At 39.5% G+C, this 18,158-nt stretch overlaps 1 protein-coding gene across 1 annotated transcript; it reads left to right on the top strand.

The window, feature by feature from the left end:
• The first annotated feature begins 4,057 nt into the window (after positions 1-4,057).
• SMIM28 (small integral membrane protein 28) lies at positions 4,058-12,857 on the top strand. The gene is made up of 2 exons (XM_060755071.2): positions 4,058-4,680; positions 11,750-12,857. The coding sequence occupies exons 1-2, from the start codon at positions 4,570-4,572 to the stop codon at positions 12,131-12,133; spliced, it is 495 nt and encodes a 164-aa protein (XP_060611054.1). The 5' UTR covers positions 4,058-4,569; the 3' UTR covers positions 12,134-12,857.
• The last annotated feature ends 5,301 nt before the right edge of the window (positions 12,858-18,158 follow it).

Raw genomic sequence — 18,158 nt, 5'->3', positions numbered from 1 at the left:
ACTAAGTATTGCTCAGGTTGTGAGAAGACTGAGGCAAAGAAGGTGTTGAGCAGCTCTGCCTTTTCCTTATCCAGTTAGCATTTCACCACCTCCTCGCAGAGGCCCTACTATTTCCTTTTTCTTTCATTTTTCTACTAACATAATCAAATAACTCATTTTTTATTGTTTTTAATCTCTGTGGCAAGTTGGCATTCATTTTGTGCCTTAGTCTTACAAACCTTTTTCCCTACATATGCTGGTTATTCCTTTGAATTCCTCTTTGGTGATTTTTCCATTTCTTGTGCATGTCTCTTTTAAATCTTAGCTCAGTTAAAAGTTTTTGGGGCATCCATTCTGATTGTTGTACACTTCTCCTATGTTTTCTCCTTGCTGGAACTGTTTGCAATTGCCCTTCAGTATTTCACTTTTAAGAAACTCCCATTCATCATTAACTTCCTTCTCATAAAAGTAGCAAAAGAAATTGTTTGTCTCTAAAGACTGAGGAAGATAGTGAATAAAATTTAAGACAGTTTGATGAAAAGTGTAACACCTTCATATCAGTCCTAGAGGGAGTAGTAAAATTAGAATGGTTTCTAACTTGCAAAGAAGTTTCTGGTAAATGATTCACTGGGGACAAAGTCAGTAGTCTGTGAATGTCGGTAACTGCATGTAGATGCACATCATATTCTGATTTGTAACAAAGGCCTAAAACCTACTCTACTGACTATAGTACAATTATAACCTCAATTAAGGGAAGTGGATGTGTTCCTGGGAGGAAAAAAATGGAATGCATAGAGACATATCCCTGCACCACAAAAAGGCCAAGGACTTCAATATGTTTTAGCAAACTTCGTATTGTTGCTCATAAAGTATGGTGCATTTGGAGAATTCAATAAAATGCACCACCACCCCCTTTAACTCCTCCCTCTATTTTTTACCCCATTCTGCTTTCCACATTCTTCTAGCTTTAGTTGGCCACATGCTTTAAGAGGTTTGATGTGGTTCGAGTCTTCAGTCTGGAGCCAAATGATTCAGTTAGCTAAACTTATGTTCTCCTCATGTCACAATTAATACAGTTTGACATCACATTAACTACCTTGGCTCAATGCTATGGAAACATAGGAGCTATAGTTTTACAAGGCCTTTTGCCTTCTCTGCCCAAGAGTGTTTGTAGCGGTTCCTCACCAAACTGCAAATATCAGGATTCCACAGCATCTGGCCTTGGTAGTTAAGCTGCATTGATTCTACGGTGTAAATACACCTTTTCTTACCCTTTAGTGTGTATTATTGTGTATGTAGTACTGAAAACATGAGTATTGAACTGGGAACCTTTCTTCCAGTACTTCCCTGTTTTCTTCTGTTTTGGCTTCTTTGCCACCCAGACTTTCCAATCTCCTTTTTAACTATTCTCTTCTTCTGGGATGACACACTTTTAGAGATTAGGTATAGCTGGAACTTGGAGTCAAAAGACCTACTAAGCTAAATGCATATCCTTCTGTCTCAATCTAGGTATATTTTAATAATAATAATAATAATAATAATAATAATAATAATAATAATAATATCAATTACATGTAAATCTTACCACTTGAGGGAAGGCAAAAGTGGCACTTTTAAAGGAGTCAATAATAAAATGTGGCCCATGAGTTATTAGTGACAACTTGGTGTCATTCTGTGTATATCCCGGATAGTCCTGAAAACAGTCTCATGAAGTAGTTTGAGTGGTGGACTAGGATGCTGAAGGATAAGATTTTGAATTTTGTTGTTTAACATCTACATGAAGCCGCTGGGGGAGATCATTCGGAGTTTCGGACTGCGGTGTTATCTCTATGCAGATGATGTCCAGATCTGTCACTCCTTTCCGCCTGTCACCAAGGAGGCTGTCCAGACCTTGAATCGGTGTCTAGCTGCTGTGTCGGACTGGATGAGAGCTAACAAATTGAAATTGAATCCAGACAAGACAGAGGTCCTACTGGTCAGTCGGAAGGCCGAACAGGGTATAGGGTTACAGCCTGTGCTGGATGGGGTTACACTCCCCCTGAAGACGCAGGTTCGCAGCTTGGGAGTGATCCTGGACTCGCCGCTGAGCCTGGAACCCCAGGTCTCGGCGGTGGCCGGGAGAGCTTTTGCGCAATTAAAACTTGTGCACCAGTTGCGCCCGTACCTTGGGAAGTCTGATCTGGCCACGGTGGTCCACGCTCTTGTTACATCCCGGATAGACTACTGCAACGCACTCTACGTGGGGTTGCCCTTGAAGACTGTTCGGAAACTCCAACTAGTCCAGCGTGCGGCAGCCAGATTGCTCACCGGAGCGACATACAGGGAGCATACCACCCCCCTGTTGTGCCAGCTCCACTGGCTGCCGGTTCAATTCCGAGCACAATTCAAGGTGCTGGTCTTAACCTACAAAACCCTATACGGTTCTGGTCCAGTGTATCTGTCCGAACGTATCTCCCTCTACGTCCCACCTCGGAGTTTGAGATCATCTGGGGAGGCCCTGCTCTCGACCCCACCACTCTCACAAGTGAGGCTGGTGGGGACGAGAAGCAGAGCCTTCTCAGTGGTGGCCCCCCACCTGTGGAATTCACTCCCGGGGGAAATCAGAACAGCACCAACCCTCCTCTCCTTCAGGAGGAGGGTGAAGACATGGCTGTGGAACCAGGCCTTTGGGCAACCAGGCAATTAGACAATGACAACCAAATAAGACAATCAGATGTGTAAGATCGGCAGGATTGTCGAAATGGAACCAAAACAGATCTTTGAGTTAATTGTACACTGATGGGTAGGAGGAAGATCCAGGTTTGTATTGTTTTTACTGATTTTATCATTTTACTGATTTTATTGGATAATGTTGAATTGTGGGAATTTGTACTGTTATATTTTTTGTGATGATTGTTTGTGTAGCAGGCGTCTAAGTGCGCCTTGCAGCTGTAAGCCGCCCTGGGTCCCCTTCGGGGTGAGAAGGGCGGGGTACAAGAACCCCAAATAAATAAATAAATAAATTCCCACGCAGTCACAGAAATTCACTGAGGCCCCTTCTATACAGCTATATAAAATCCACATTGAACTGGATTATATGGCAGTGTGGACTCAGATAACCCGGTTCAAAGCAGATATTGTGGATTATTGGCCTTGATATTCTGAGTTATATGGCTATGTGGAAGGGCCCTGAGTGACTTTGGCAAGTCACACACGCTTAGCCTAAGAGAAAGGCATGGCATACCTATGAATATATTTTGCTAAGAACATTATTATGGGGTTAAGTCAGAGTCCACTTGAAGTCACATAACAAGCACTATCCTGAAAACCATTTTTGTCCAAATCAGGCCCATAGCCAGGATTTTGGTTTTTTTGTTTTGTTTTGTTTTTTTGGGGGGGGGGGGCTGAGTTTGATTCAGGGGAGGGCTGAGCATCTGCCCTAGCAAACCTTTTGTATCATTATCCCTGAAGCCCCTCAGCCCCCCCCCCCCCCCTCGACTACATGCCTGGTCCAAATAATATATTAATTAACAATCATTCAACCAGTTCAACAATTTCAATTACTAATTTCCCTATTTCTATCATTTAACATTACTGAATTGATTTTGCTGCTTTGATGGCAATGGGCTTTTTAAAAGTTTGAAATTATGGTTGCAATTAAATTGATAGAAGGATTAACAGAAATAATTTGATCACTTTTTAAAAATGAGTATCAAGCTGTAAAATGCACCTTCACTAGGCAGGGCCTTCTTGTTTATGTTTGTTTGTTTAAATACTTACAACAACTGATTTAAGTCTAATGAGGCTTATCCTGGAAAAAGAAAAGTCAAGGGCAGAATTAAGGGCAGAATTAAGCACATCAGATGTGTTGCTGCCATTATCGAAAGCAATCATATATCCTCAGTGGTCAAAGCCTCTTCTGGCAATAGCCTCTCTCCGGATTTATCATTAACATCTACATTCTAATACTCCTAAATAATTCAGCACAGCTTTCAGCCTTATGCCCTTGCCTGCCTACCCAGAAACCACTTTCACTGTTTACATCACATCCAAGTGATTTTTTTAAAAAAAAAATGTATTGGATTCTCTATCTTTTCTCTTTGTGGCGATGAAAGCACTTTGCTCTCTCCTTTCAAATGTGGGCAGCTCCTCCCTCCCATAATCTCTCCCACTAAAAAAAAGTATTTATTGGATCTCTAAAATTAGAAAATTATTTAGCCACTCAGAGTGAGAACCATGTGGTCTCAAATTCTCATGCAAATTCTCTTCTAATAATCCTAATGCAGGCAACCCTCCAATCAGAGCGCTATCCCACCCCGGATACCTGATGCCAGCTTTTCTGATAATGTAGGCCACTGAAGCAAATCCAGAGAGACTGTATCGGAAGATGGAGTAGCATCCGAGATTGGTCACTCTGCTACTTTTTTTCCCCTTTCTTTGCTGCCGTGCAACAGTACTGAATTTTCAACATGACTTTTAGCTAAACCATTCCTGCCTGGACCAAACTGAAGACGAAGTTCAGTTTTTTAAAAAGCAAAAAAATAAATAAATAAAGACAGAACCTGGATCGAGGAAGAAGAACCAGGGACAGAGGTGCACATCCATGAAAGCATGAGGTGGCTCTTGGGCAGCAGCTGGAAGAAATTTGGACATGCGGACAGGGGAAACTATGACTGGTTAACTAGTGAACCAGGGGTGCCATTGATGGAAACACAGCTGCAGGTCTGTACCTCTTTGTGCTCTATTTAACGGAAGGGCACTCCTTAGAAATCTCTCATTTTGGGGCTGGGGGCTGAAGTTTGCCCATGCTTGGTATATACTATGCATATTATTAATGCTAATTACTATATAAATAATAATAATAATAATAATAAGTGTCCGACATGTGATCAAATACAACAGCCAGCAGAGTGTCTGCTGTGGAGTCATCTTGTTGTGTTTCAAATAATAATCTTGTAATGTGATATATTATATAGGCTACAATTTATGATATAGTACAATATATTCTATAATACTAATAGTAAAATAGACTTGTAGTGTATTATATATATTGTGGTATATTAATATAGTACCATCTAATAATATATAATTATTATATTATATAATAATATATAATAATAATATTGTAATATAGTAATGCTAATATATTAAATATAACAATATTGAATTACCTTCCTGACTGAATTATCATTATGAGAAGTGTGGAACATACATTCATTTTGTGTATCAATATGCATTCCAAGTACATTAAAATGTGTTTAACACGTTTTTCTTTGGGGTGGAATTTTTTTTTCTGATTTTCTTACCTCACAAGAATGCTAATACAATGATGTGTGAATCTACCGGACAAAAAATATCGAGATAGATTTTTTTAATAACCATAACATTCAACAAAATTTTAGTACTACAATTAAATTGTATCTGGCTTAAGAGTGCCAGTTAAACTAAACTTAGCATTCACTGTGATTTAACAGATTTTGGATTGTTCAGGGGTTTGTTTGTTTTTTGTTTTTGTGTGTGTGTGTTTTGTTTTTTGCATTAAAAAGCAATAGAAATAGAATGAATCAACACAGGTAAAAATGAACTCCTCCCTTCTACAAGAATAATACACATCTTTGTCCAATGTTTCCCCCTTCTTTTGCCAAAGAGAGAGGAAACCAATGAGAGGTGGGACTGCCTAATGTAAATAAAGAATACTACAAAACTCTATGTTCCATGGTTAAAAATCAAGCAGTAGCTTTAGTCGGAATTTCAATGTTCTTGAGAGAGGTAATTTTCCTTGATATACATGTGAATTTATTTTATTTTGTTAATTCCAACAATTCAAAAAGGTGGGAATTGGACAAAATCAGTTTAATAGAGAGGTTCGGGTGTAGTGAGTATACATAATACACAATGCTGATTTTCTTTCATCTCTCATAAAAAAAAATATCTCTAACGTTACCTATACCTACCAAGAACAACATTTTAAATGATCACAAAGCTAATCACAGTTTTCATCACTTTGTGTTCAAAGCAAAGCATATTCAAATACACCTAATGACTCATGTGCAACAGATGCATTCACTGTTCCTGCATATTGATTCAAGTTTCCTTTCCCTGATGAGATATAAAGCCTGAAGATAGAAGCTGCACTTAAGAATCACTTGGAATGCATCCTATTTATGACTGTGCCGTTAGACTGTAAACAGTATTGAACTGGAACAAAGTCACCTCTTTCCTTTTTATCCCCCCTCCATATAGCGAACCAGTTGTTTTAATTGGAGGTTTGATCTCAAAACAAATAATGGGAGGGTTTTTTTAACTGCAGAACTTAATATGCAGAGTAACCAACTCTGTGATATGTCACAATATGGTGATGGCATAACAAATAGCTGTTCCCATCTTTAATTGATCTTTTAAATGATATAATCATAGAGGTGAAAAATACCACAATGGCTATGTAATCCAACCCTGTCCTATGCACGAAGGCACAAAACACTCCCAACAGATGGCAACTTCTATTTATTTCTTCAATTCTAAGATTTGACATTTTCCCCATATAAACCTCTCTAAAAACAGGGGACGCATTAGGATTGTGGGGATTTTATGTTGAGAGAGCTTTTTTTGTTGTTGGTGGTACTGAAATTAGTATGTGTGCTACAATCAATTATGTCCATAACTAAAGAAATACAGTATTTTGGTGGAATCCCTTCTCATGGATTTCCTTTTTTTTTTTTTTTAATTTCGTGCCAGGAGCAACTTGAGAAATTGCAAGTTGCTTCTGGTGTGAGAGAATTGGCCATTTGCAAGGACGTTGCCCAGGGGATGCCTGGATGTTTTACCATCCTGTGGGAGGCTTCTCTCGTGTCCCCGTGTGGAAAGCTGGAGCTGAAAGGTGGGAGCTCATCCTGCTCCCCAGATTCAAACTGCCAATCTTTCGTTCAGCAGTTCTGCTGGCACAAGGGTTTAACCCATTGCACCACCGGGCAGCCCTATTTAATGCTTTCACCATTTAAACTGGAGATACGCTCCTTTACCATAACTTTACTACTTCTGCTCTTCTCTTGATGCATGAAAAATGTTTGAAAACCACTATCTTGAACCTTTGCAAGGATTGCACATAAAAAGCCTTCTCTTTTATGGTACATTGTTGTCTTTGACATAAAGCTCTAATATCGAAAGAAAAGTATACAACATTTGGCATTCTAGATGTTGGGTTGCAACTTTTATCAGACTGAGGCAGTACAACCTTTGATAAAGCTTCACAAACTGCCAACACATATAACCCTTGTGTCTAATTCTCAAGCTATAAATGGCTTGCTGTTGTATGTATATATGATAAAATAGATTTGTGCACATCTATCATATTTCATTATATGTGTGTGGAGATTTTGAAACAATATATACACAGGAAAAATGGACATTATCCTTACTGAGTCCAAGCAATAATTTATTAAAGTTGTGTATATTCATATACACAACTTTAGGTGAGGTGGATCTGTAATTGGTTAAGTGGACGAACACAGAGAGTGCTCACTAATGCTTCCTCTTCATCTTGGAAAGAAGTGACAAGTGGAGTGCCGCAGGGTTCCGTCCTGGGCCCGGTCCTGTTCAACATCTTTATTAATGACTTAGATGAAGGGCTAGAAGGAATGATCATCAAGTTTGCAGACGACACCAAATTGGGAGGGATAGCCAATAGTCCAGAGGACAGGAGCAGAATTCAAAACGATCTTGACAGATTAGAGAGATGGGCCAAAACTAACAAAATGAAGTTCAACAGTGACAAATGCAAGATACTCCACTTTGGCAGAAAAAATGAAATGCAAAGATACAGAATGGGGGACGCCTGGCTCGAGAGCAGTACGTGTGAAAAAGATCTTGGAGTCCTCGTGGACAACAAGTTAAACATGAGCCAACAATGTGATGTGGTGGCAAAAAAAGCCAATGGGATTTTGGCCTGCATCAATAGGAGCATAGTGTCTAGATCTAAGGAAGTCATGCTACCCCTCTATTCTGCTTTGGTTAGACCACATCTGGAATATTGTGTCCAATTCTGGGCACCACAATTCAAGAGAGATATTGACAAGCTGGAATGTGTCCAGAGGAGGGCGACTAAAATGATCAAGGGTCTGGAGAACAAGCCCTATGAGGAGCGGCTTAGGGAACTGGGCATGTTTAGCCTGAAGAAGAGAAGGCTGAGAGGAGATATGATAGCCATGTATAAATATGTGAGAGGAAGCCACAGGGAGGAGGGAGCAAGCTTGTTTTCTGCTTCCTTGGAGACTAGGACTCGGAACAATGGCTTCAAACTACAAGAGAGGAGATTCCATCTGAACATGAGGAAGAACTTCCTGACTGTGAGAGCCGTTCAGCAGTGGAACTCTCTGCCCCGGAGTGTGGTGGAGGCTCCTTCTTTGGAAGCTTTTAAGCAGAGGCTGGATGGCCATTTGTCAGGGGTGATTTGAATGCAATATTCCTGCTTCTTGGCAGGGGGTTGGACTGGATGGCCCATGAGGTCTCTTCCAACTCTTTGATTCTATGATTCTATGATTCTATATGTGACCCCATGAATTTCATCAGTTTTTCTTAGGTAAGGAATACTCAGGGCCCTTCCACAGAGCCCTATATCCCACAATATCAAGGCAGAAAATCCCACAATATCTGCTTTGAATTGGGTTGTCTGAACCCACCCTACTATGTATTCCAGTTCAAAGCAGATATTGTGGGACTTTCTGCCTTGATATTCTGGGATATAGGGCTGTGTGGAAGTGGCTTTGCCAGTTCCTTCCTCAGAAATACAGGAAATATTTATTCGAAAGCCGCACATACTTTAATAATTTATGTTAATAATAAGAGTACTGTAATGCAAGCATTCTTTTCACTGAATGTGGGGTGGGAAGCAAATGCAACCGGAAAACAATAATTACCGGTAATATGGTTCTGGGCTTCTTGCTGCTTGAAGTGCATTGTGCCACCACAAATGCCTGTTAAGAGAAAATCAATACCTGTCTATATTTTACCCTGATCTCTTTGTAATCATCTCTTTTTTTGATCATTTCATACATGCCTATAAAGAGTTACTCTTTCCATTTGATCTTAAAGCCATATCGGACCCCACCACATCTGCAACCTCACTTTCCTCTCCCATATTTCACCTCCTAGGTTGTCAGTCCCTGATGACCAATTGCTCCATGCATTATTTTATACATGTCACCAGATATTTTGTAAGTCAAACGTCTGGTGATGCTATGCCATTTTCACCACTGTGCAAAAGAATACTTTTTTCATGTTCATAAGAATTTTTTTTTAAAAAAAAAACTTCAATTAGTTTCTTTTGCACATGAAAAACAGCTGTTATGAATCCATAGTCTTTCCCAAAGATCTTCTGCCATGAAGACAGTGTAGGAAAGCGTACTGTGAAAACTGCTGTTTTATGGAGAGTTTCAAACAGTAATTTCTGTGGTTGTAAAAAAAAACAATTATGTATTGGCACCTGGGTCAGATTTCTTTTCCATACCAGATTCAGAAAAGTGATTATCACCAGGACTGAAGAACAGGAGGAAAGGATTAAATGTCCTACTGAAATGCTAATAATATTATACTATGTAACACGATTTTTGTTTTTGGGTTATAAATGTCATTTCCTAATTGATTCTATTATTTAAAAAAATGGGGAAAGTTTTTAGCACATTTTGCTATAGTTTTTCAATGACTATCTCATAGAGTTTCAACCAATTCAACCTAGTTTGTGGCAGCCACAAAAATGAAGTTTCTGGAGTATAACAACGGCTTTCAATATACATACAGAATACATAAACAGGAATGACATTTTCAAACCAGGAACAGAATTGTTTTTTCCAATTTTTTAACATAGTGTTATCAGCTGCTTCCAGCTGATGTAGTTTTTAAAATGTGCACCTGAAATAGTTGGACTAGCAATTAATGTCACTTGTCTTCTAGCCCATGGAAGTCTTACTAAAGGCAAGCATTGTTTCTTGTTGATGAAGAAGAGTACTTCTTGTTTTCTCTCTCCTTCAGATACTGAAGATACACACACAAGGACACTTTCTTCTTTCAGGCTCCCTGAAATCATGTAAAATTCTCAGCAGTTTGTTTATTTGTTGACAGAGGCGGAGTTTGCCCAGATATGAATTTTTCAAAACTTTATGTTTGTGACACATTCTTCAATTTAAATAATGCAATATCTGATTACTATAGTTGCCATCTGGGGATGTTCATGCATACAGTCACTGCCTGAATTAAAAAAATGGGTTGGCCACACAAAATTTAGTCGTTTTTTGATCCTAGGCAACATTTCCTACAATGTTTTATTCTGCTGTTTTCCACTTTTGTATTCCAATTGCCTTCTGTTAAAAATTAGTCCTGTCTTGGTTTATGATCAATCTCTTCCTGGACCCCAGCATGGAATCTTTCCATTTCTTCTTCAGCTGCTGCTTGCCTCTGTTGTAGAGCTTATACTTGAATTATGGTGATATCGATGGGTTTTTCATGACGTTTATTTATATTTTGGTGATTTTTAATATATCTCTTCATACTATTAATGCCACCCCATTTGTTCTTGGATTTTCATTTCCTGAATAAAATAATTATCTAACTCAAATGCCCTGTGCCTTTAGCTCACTTATCTCAAGTATTGCAATGTTTATATGTTCCATTTCATTTTGTACAATGTCTAGGTTTTCCTGATTCATGCTTCTCATATTCCATGTTCCTATAATTTGTGTTATGCAGCTTCAGGCATTCCTTTCACATCAACTGCAGAACATTCTTTTGGCTTGAGTCCAGTTGTATCATTAGCCTCAGCTGTACTAATAGTTCTTTTCTTACTGGTGCCATCCACCTTGAGAGTCTCATAATCTAGAACCACCTCATATTTCATTTTGGATTGTCTCATCATAGGATTTTCCTGGTAAAAGATATTCAGAAAGTTGACTTTGCCTCTTTCTGTGCGGTACTAACAAGCGTTAGCTACTTTGTCTCTTAGAGGTCCTTTGGCCCCAATCCTGTGCTATCTGACGTGGGAGACATTACCAACAGCACTGTAACCATCAGCATCGCTTTTGCCTCACATTTGTTCAGAAGGAGTTTGCCTTTGCCTTCTTCAGGGACTTGCTCAAAATGTCCTAGCTGGGTTCTTATGGCTGAGCAGATATTCACACCTTTGTCTCTAGAGGCATAGTTCAGTGCTCAAATTTAGAATATTTCTGTGAAGAGAAAAGCTATGCTTTTCTTTTTTACAGAACCATTTTGTTTGTTTCTCTTAATCCCAGGTAAGCATCTCATCAAACTCAGCAAGGAAGTGTTAAAATGTCACTTTACTTCTTATTTAAGGGGTGTCATTTGTTTTCCCTTTTATTTATATCTGCTCTTTAAAAGAAAAGGGGTGAGGAAAGTGATTATAGGTGCTGTGAATAGGTTAAGGCTCTCATAAGGCCCTCCTCAATGGGGCAGCCTGTGATGAAGGCACTGTGTGAGAATGATTGAGAATCACCAAAACATCAGGTGGAGGCACCTTCTGACATCGGATTTGCATATGGGTGATGAACACAAGCTCTGCTCCTGTTTGGTGAAGCTCATTTCTAAAATGCAAATACTACAGGCACACTTTGAATACTACTTGATTAATGCATATAAACACAGGGTTTATACACAGAAACACAGGCTGTTGTTCCAAATGGAGCAGATGATGTGTGTGAGCACTGTAATAATTAGTGATAAATGAGGGGGCATAAATTGACCATCTTCAAATGTCTGATCCACTTTCCTTCTTCTGTTGCTCTTATAGAGTCAGCACAAAACAAGCTCGACCAAAGAAGATATAGAGCCATTCTTATGCATCATCCTTCCAGCTACCATGATGCTCTTCCTGGCATTCCTGCTGCTCTTCCTCTACAGACGCTGCCAGCATCGCAGCCCACAGGCTCAGATCTTCAGCATCGACCTTCCAGAATCCCTTCCGGAGCACGAAGTGACTGACTTCCTCTCTGTGCTGCCCTGGAGCAGCGAACAAAGCTTTCACTACTCCACGCTTCTCCCCGAGGCGGCCTTTCTCACGGTATGCTTGCCTCCATCTTACGAAGAGGCCACCATGAAAGCCTCTATGGAAGAGGACCACATTCAGCTCTTTCGGGACCCAGTGCCTCCTTATGAAGAAACCAAACAACAGTAAACCCATGAAAAAAGCTTTTGGTTGGAGCTTGCATCCTTTGTTTCTCTTTCTTAAGAAGAAGAAAAATCCTCATAAACAAGGAAATAGTTATAAGCACAAAAACATTGACTGATTATTTTATTCAGTTATGAAAGTTTGAAATAGCAAAGAAAACAAACAGGTCCACCAGACTACTGTGTAAAATGAATTCTCTGCCTCAAACTTTTCTGCACAGATTTGTTTTAAAATGGCTCCATCTGAATTATGCTGGAGATATTATTGCAAAGGCAGACACCCACATTTCTGAAAGGGCTTAATCGTTGTTTTTTTAAAAAACATGCACTACCTTTTTGGACATTTTATGAATTTAGGCAACAATTGTATTATGAAAATACAAGTGGTGAAATGAGAGTAAATATGAATATGAAAAGTCAAAACAAAACCATAATGAAAACCCTGATGGTTGCCCCCGTAGTCCAGACCGCCCCCCCCCCCCCGCCCCATTGTTCTTAGAGCAGCAGTGAAAGTTTGTATGCACGTAAAGGAAATCCAAAAAGATCCTGCCATTAGATGGAAGACATGATAGCACAACAAGAAGTACCAATGCGGTGGGAAAACAGAAAGATTTCACATTGTTTTCTAAATCTTAATGAAGAAAACATTCACACTTGTAATTCCTCCGATCTGGGCATAAAATGTAGTAAATAAAGCTACATTAAAACAATGAAGTGTTTTTTAAAAATCAGCTTTTGGTTTCTTTTTTTACCTCCTCAAATAATAGCATTTAATTGCTCTGCTCATTAGCACATTAGGAAAATGTCTATGTAGCAACAGTTTGCTAATGTTGAAATTATACTCTGTGAGTGTGTGTGCCTGCGCTCTTATGCATGCTTTCATATCACTTGTGTGTGTGTGCTTTCAAGTCACTTGTCAACTTATGGCGACCTCATGAATCTCATAAGGTTTTTTAGATATAGAATATTTAGATGTGGTTGGCCACTAGAGCCGGCTCTCAATATTCGTGGCATCTGCATGAATTCAACCATCCCTGACTTGAAAATAATCAATAACATATTTCCAAAGGGCAAATCTTGATTTTGCCATTTTACGATACATTTTATACAATGGGACTTGAACAGCCATGGATTTTGGTGTCCAGGAGAGCTCCTGGAACCAAATTCGAGCAGATACCAAAGGCCACCATATATATCTCCATCAGTAACTAAAGAAGGGTGATGACACTTTAAAGTTCAATGTGAGGCTTAATCACACATTTTGCTGCCACTCAGAAGCATATCCAAAATGTATATTTTAGGATCCCATCCATTCACCTTGTTGAGTTCTGCCACCTATAACAGTCTGCATGTGTTTGCTAGAAAGTGTTAGAATCGTCACTTGGTAACCAACACAGTTTTATCACTGGTTTCCTGTCATTTCTATTTTAAAACTTTGTGTCATGAACAATTCAGAACAGGTACTGTTTGTCACAAAGTAATATAAATGTGCGAGAAACATTTATCACACTAGAGAATGAATCCACTTTAAATCTGGTTTCTGCCTCTTGCAAACGGGGTTTGTAGTTTAGTGAGGCTGTTAAAGGTTCCTCCCTAAATTACAAATCAGATTTAAAGTGGATTCATTCTGTAGTATGATGAGGTCATAAAAGAAAGAAAATAAAATAATTTTGCATGACCACATTTATCAGCTGCTTTAATACCTGCCCCCGCTGCAGCTTTTTGGTGGCCCCAACTCCCTTGGATAATTTTTTCCTGACAATTACGAGGGAAGGTGATCACTTCTAGAACAGTGGTTTCCCTTTTAATAGCCCTCAACTCCCCCCTCCACAGAGTTTAGCATTAAATAGTACACGTTTTTTCCATTCCAAGGTAGACTTCCAGCACAACAATTTTGGGTGGAGTCAGAGGTGGCCCTAGGTAATTTTCAACAGTAAGCAAACAGTATTTTGCCCCCCCCCCCCCCCAGCCAATCACTGATATATATTTTCTGTTCTCCGTGAGACTTCTGTATGCCATATTTGGTTCGATTCCATCATTGGTGGAGTTCAGAATGCTCTTTGATCGTAGGTGAACTATACACCCCAGTAACTACAACTCGCATATGTCAAGGTCTATTTTCCCCCAAGAGTGCCTCAAGAGCGCCCCTGGGCAAAATCAACTATACTGCAAATGCTTACTTTGCGTAATGGATTGAGCCGCCCCTGGGTGGAGTAGTGTTTGTTTTTAGGATTTACGGCAATCCAAGTGGCCCCTGGTGAGTCCCAGGATAGAAAGTTGCTCACCTCAATTTCAATGCATACATGGTGTGCCTAATACAGACTGCACATGTTAACATTCAGATTTTTTGATTTGTCAAGGACAACTCCTATCAATCCTTTGTTGCTTTACTTTTATGACTGCTTTTAAAATGTTCCATCTTTTTCTCCTCTTCCCACTTTCTGCTTTTGTCCTCAGCTTACTTCAACTGCTGCAAACTTATTTGAAAGTACAAAAGTATTTTGCCCTCAATGGACTCAGCAGTAAGGAGAAGGGGGGTTAGAGTCTTGCCCTTTCCAGGAGGCTCAGGCAAAAGCAAATTGCTGCTGCCTTTCCTTGTCTGTTCTTCTTTGTGAATAATTGTCATTGGGTTGTTGTAGGTTTTTCCGGGCTATATGGCCATGTTCTGGAGGCAATTTTAATAATTCTTGTCATCTTGACCATGCTTTGATGATTGTTGGTATAAATTTCCCAGTTTAAATTGGTGGACCTTGAAGGATATGAGATTGGACCACAGTGGGGGAGGCTAAAAGCCACCTGTCCTCCATGCTGTGATCTAAACCTGAACCATTTGTGCTACTAGGGATGCTTTGCAAGCTATATCAGGTGGGAATTGGACATTATTTTTTGTTCCCAATGTGCCAGGGATCAGTATCCCCTGGCAACATCTGTTTCTGTTTCTCCTAGAAACTTTCCAGAGACCAGTAGCAGATGGCTTGTGGATCAGCACTGGTCTATGGCCCACCACTTTGCCCAGAAGTACCTTAGAATATGGTAATGAAGATGCTGCTGCTAGCTACACCATTCTCTGTCTGCTTTGACCCTCGGTTCTTTACTTTTCATAGATAGTTTTCCATTCACTTGCACATCTGAAGCTTTAATGCAAAGTTCATATAATCAAACAAAGCTAGTTTTTATCTCATAGTGTCTGCCTCCTGTAACCATATTCATCAACCCAAACACAAATAATGTTCTACCAAGTTAGTTTTAATTGTAGATTAGTGACAAGCATGCACAGAAAGTAGTTAAATTCATCTTATTTTCAATTCAATTAGAGTCTCCACTTTTATTGGTTGTTATCATTTTACTTCCATTTGAAAAAAAGTTGAATAGGGAAGAAGGGCGAGTTTGATTATCAGGCAATTGTGATGTGTTTTTCTCTGAAATTGGCAGCCTTGTTAGCCCTTGAGTGAACAGTTGAAAAAATTGTACAAAATAAAATGGAAGTTAATTGAATCTTCCTGGAGTATATACAGGCAACATTCAAGTCCTTTCCAAGTGAGAATTTCCATTCTAGACAGTGAGTGCATTTCATTATGAGAGCAAGAATGCTGTCACTCTACTAAATGAGTTGCACTGCCTCATTTCATAATTGAAATTGTATCAGCCACACCTTGTAAACTATGTGACCTGTCTGACCCAGTTGTAAGCCTTGCTGTTTGTTTATTCCTAGTAGTAATGGTCATGGAGCCATGGAAAGGGCAACCAGTCAATTTTACGTATTTTTAAGCCAACTGACACAGCTAATCTATTATAAGCTTGGGTTTGGAAGTACCCAAAACTAATAACAACAGAAGGAAACCAGGATTTTCATCCTGCCATGGATCTCTATTTGTATCAATAACGTGTGTTGTATACATGGGGAACTGGGGCCCAGTGAAGCTAAAAACTGTTGGGAAATCTTGCTTTATTTGTTATCTTCCTCCAGTCTTGATACAGAATCAAACCGACAATACCAGCTAGAGTATATTTATTTTATTTTAATTTAATTTAATTCAAACATTTATATCCTGTCCTTCTCAATCCCATGAGGGGGGACTCAGGGCGGCTTACAACTGACAGCCATTAGATGCCAAAAACAACAAACAGTCACAATACAAAGCAAATTCACATTAAATAGACAATTAATTACAAATATACATTAAAATATCAGAACTTTAAAATATGAAAACACAGCCAAGCCCAATCTCAAATCCAAGTCAGCATCCAAAATTCCAGTCCGAGGTTATTATCCATTCCCATGAGTCACTGCAGTTATTGTTCAGTCAGCTGCCTGAATGCTTAGTCCTAAAGCCATGATTTGAACTTTTTTTCTAAAGGAAAAGAGAGAGGGTATTGCCCTGATTTCACTGGGGAGTGTGTTCCATAGATGGGGAGGCCACCACCGAGAAGGCCGTGTCTCCCTGCCAGCCACACTTCCGAGGGTGGCGGGATCGAGAGCAGGGCCTCCCCTGACTATTGTAAACACTGAGGTGGCTTGTAAAGGGAGATATGTCCGAACAAGTAAACTGGGCTGGAAACATATAGGGCTTTATAGGTCAATGGAATGGCAGCCAGTGGAGCTGACATAGCAGGGGGGTGGTGTGCTCCCTGTATGTCGCTCCGGTGAGTAATCTGGCTGCCGCTTATTGGACTACACATTAAATCAGTAGTTGAATGGTTGAGTCAGCATTTATGTAAATCTACTCCTATTTCCTATTCCCAAACTGAGACTACAACTATGGACCAAAGTCACTTCGAAAAGGTCATGCAAAATAGACCAGGATGTAAAAATGATGAATACAGATTTTTTTTTCTTATTAATATTTTATTTTTATTTTTGCCATTTTTAACTTTATTTCACTAGCAAAGGGTTATTTGTAAAGTCAAACATGATCACAGATCAGAATCTCTCCCTGCCTTAAAAGAAATGGGAAGGATTTCGTTGGACAAATAGAATTGTAATTTTTTTTCATGTCAAGAGCGACTTGAGAAATTGCTAGTCACATCTGGTGTGAGAGAATTGGCTGTCTGCAAGGACGTTGCTCAGAGGATGCCAGGACGTGTTACCATTCTGTGGGAGGCTTCTCTCATGTCTCCGCATGGGAAGTTGGAGTTGACAGAGAGGACCTCACCCCACTCCTTAGATTCGAACCACCGACCTTTCAGTCAGCAGTCCTGCTGGCACAAGGGTTTAACCCATTGCACCACCGTGGGCTCCTATTGTAATCATATATTGCCTTAGTACTGAAAAAAGGTACATCTGCAAAATTGTAACATTTCTAAAACTACTTCTACTAGGGTACTTTTGTGCAAAATAGGGCTTGTGAGAAACCCCATAACGTAAGACCTGGGGGGCCACCTTTCTTTCCCTGTGGCCTTCTAGAAGTCACAAAAGACTATATGCTAAAAATGGAAATGTGTAGAAACAGAATGGTCCATAAAGCAATCACAATCCCCTCTCCAGCATAGTTGAGCTTCCTGACAAGAAAGAGGCTCTACATAAGGATGGACTCAGAGATGAAAAGTAATAAAAGCAAACAAGCCCAGGCCAGAAGTAAGCCTCTTATGAACCTACTTTTCCCTCCCTGCTTTCCCAATCTCCCTCTACATCCCCGTCTATTTAATACTCTTTTATGTCAAATACACACACAAAACAAATATGAAATCTGCAACCTTAATTCTATATAGCAACTATTTTAGCCTTTTAAATTGAAGCATAAATGTTATGTATAATTTCTTAGTTGTAATCTGAAATAAAAAAATAAATCTTGTTGATACAAAGTAATTTACAAGGGGACAAACATGTTAAACATGTTCTGACCTAGTTGTCACAATATGAAAATGAAGTGATGAACCTGGATCTGAACTATACCATTTGGAACTCAGGTGAGAAGCTCAGATGACTAGGTGCATCACTGTATTTTTTAAAAATCTTTTTTCCTGCACAGAAAATGAGCATGTTTGTATAGGAAGCTATATTAGCATTATACTAGCTTCGCTCCCACACTGTC

This window comes from Anolis sagrei, chromosome 1 (genome assembly GCF_037176765.1).
Source record: "Anolis sagrei isolate rAnoSag1 chromosome 1, rAnoSag1.mat, whole genome shotgun sequence".
Taxonomy (NCBI): domain Eukaryota; kingdom Metazoa; phylum Chordata; class Lepidosauria; order Squamata; family Dactyloidae; genus Anolis; species Anolis sagrei.
The sequence above is the reverse complement of the archived record's forward strand: the minus strand, read 5'-3'. Positions and strand labels throughout refer to the sequence as shown.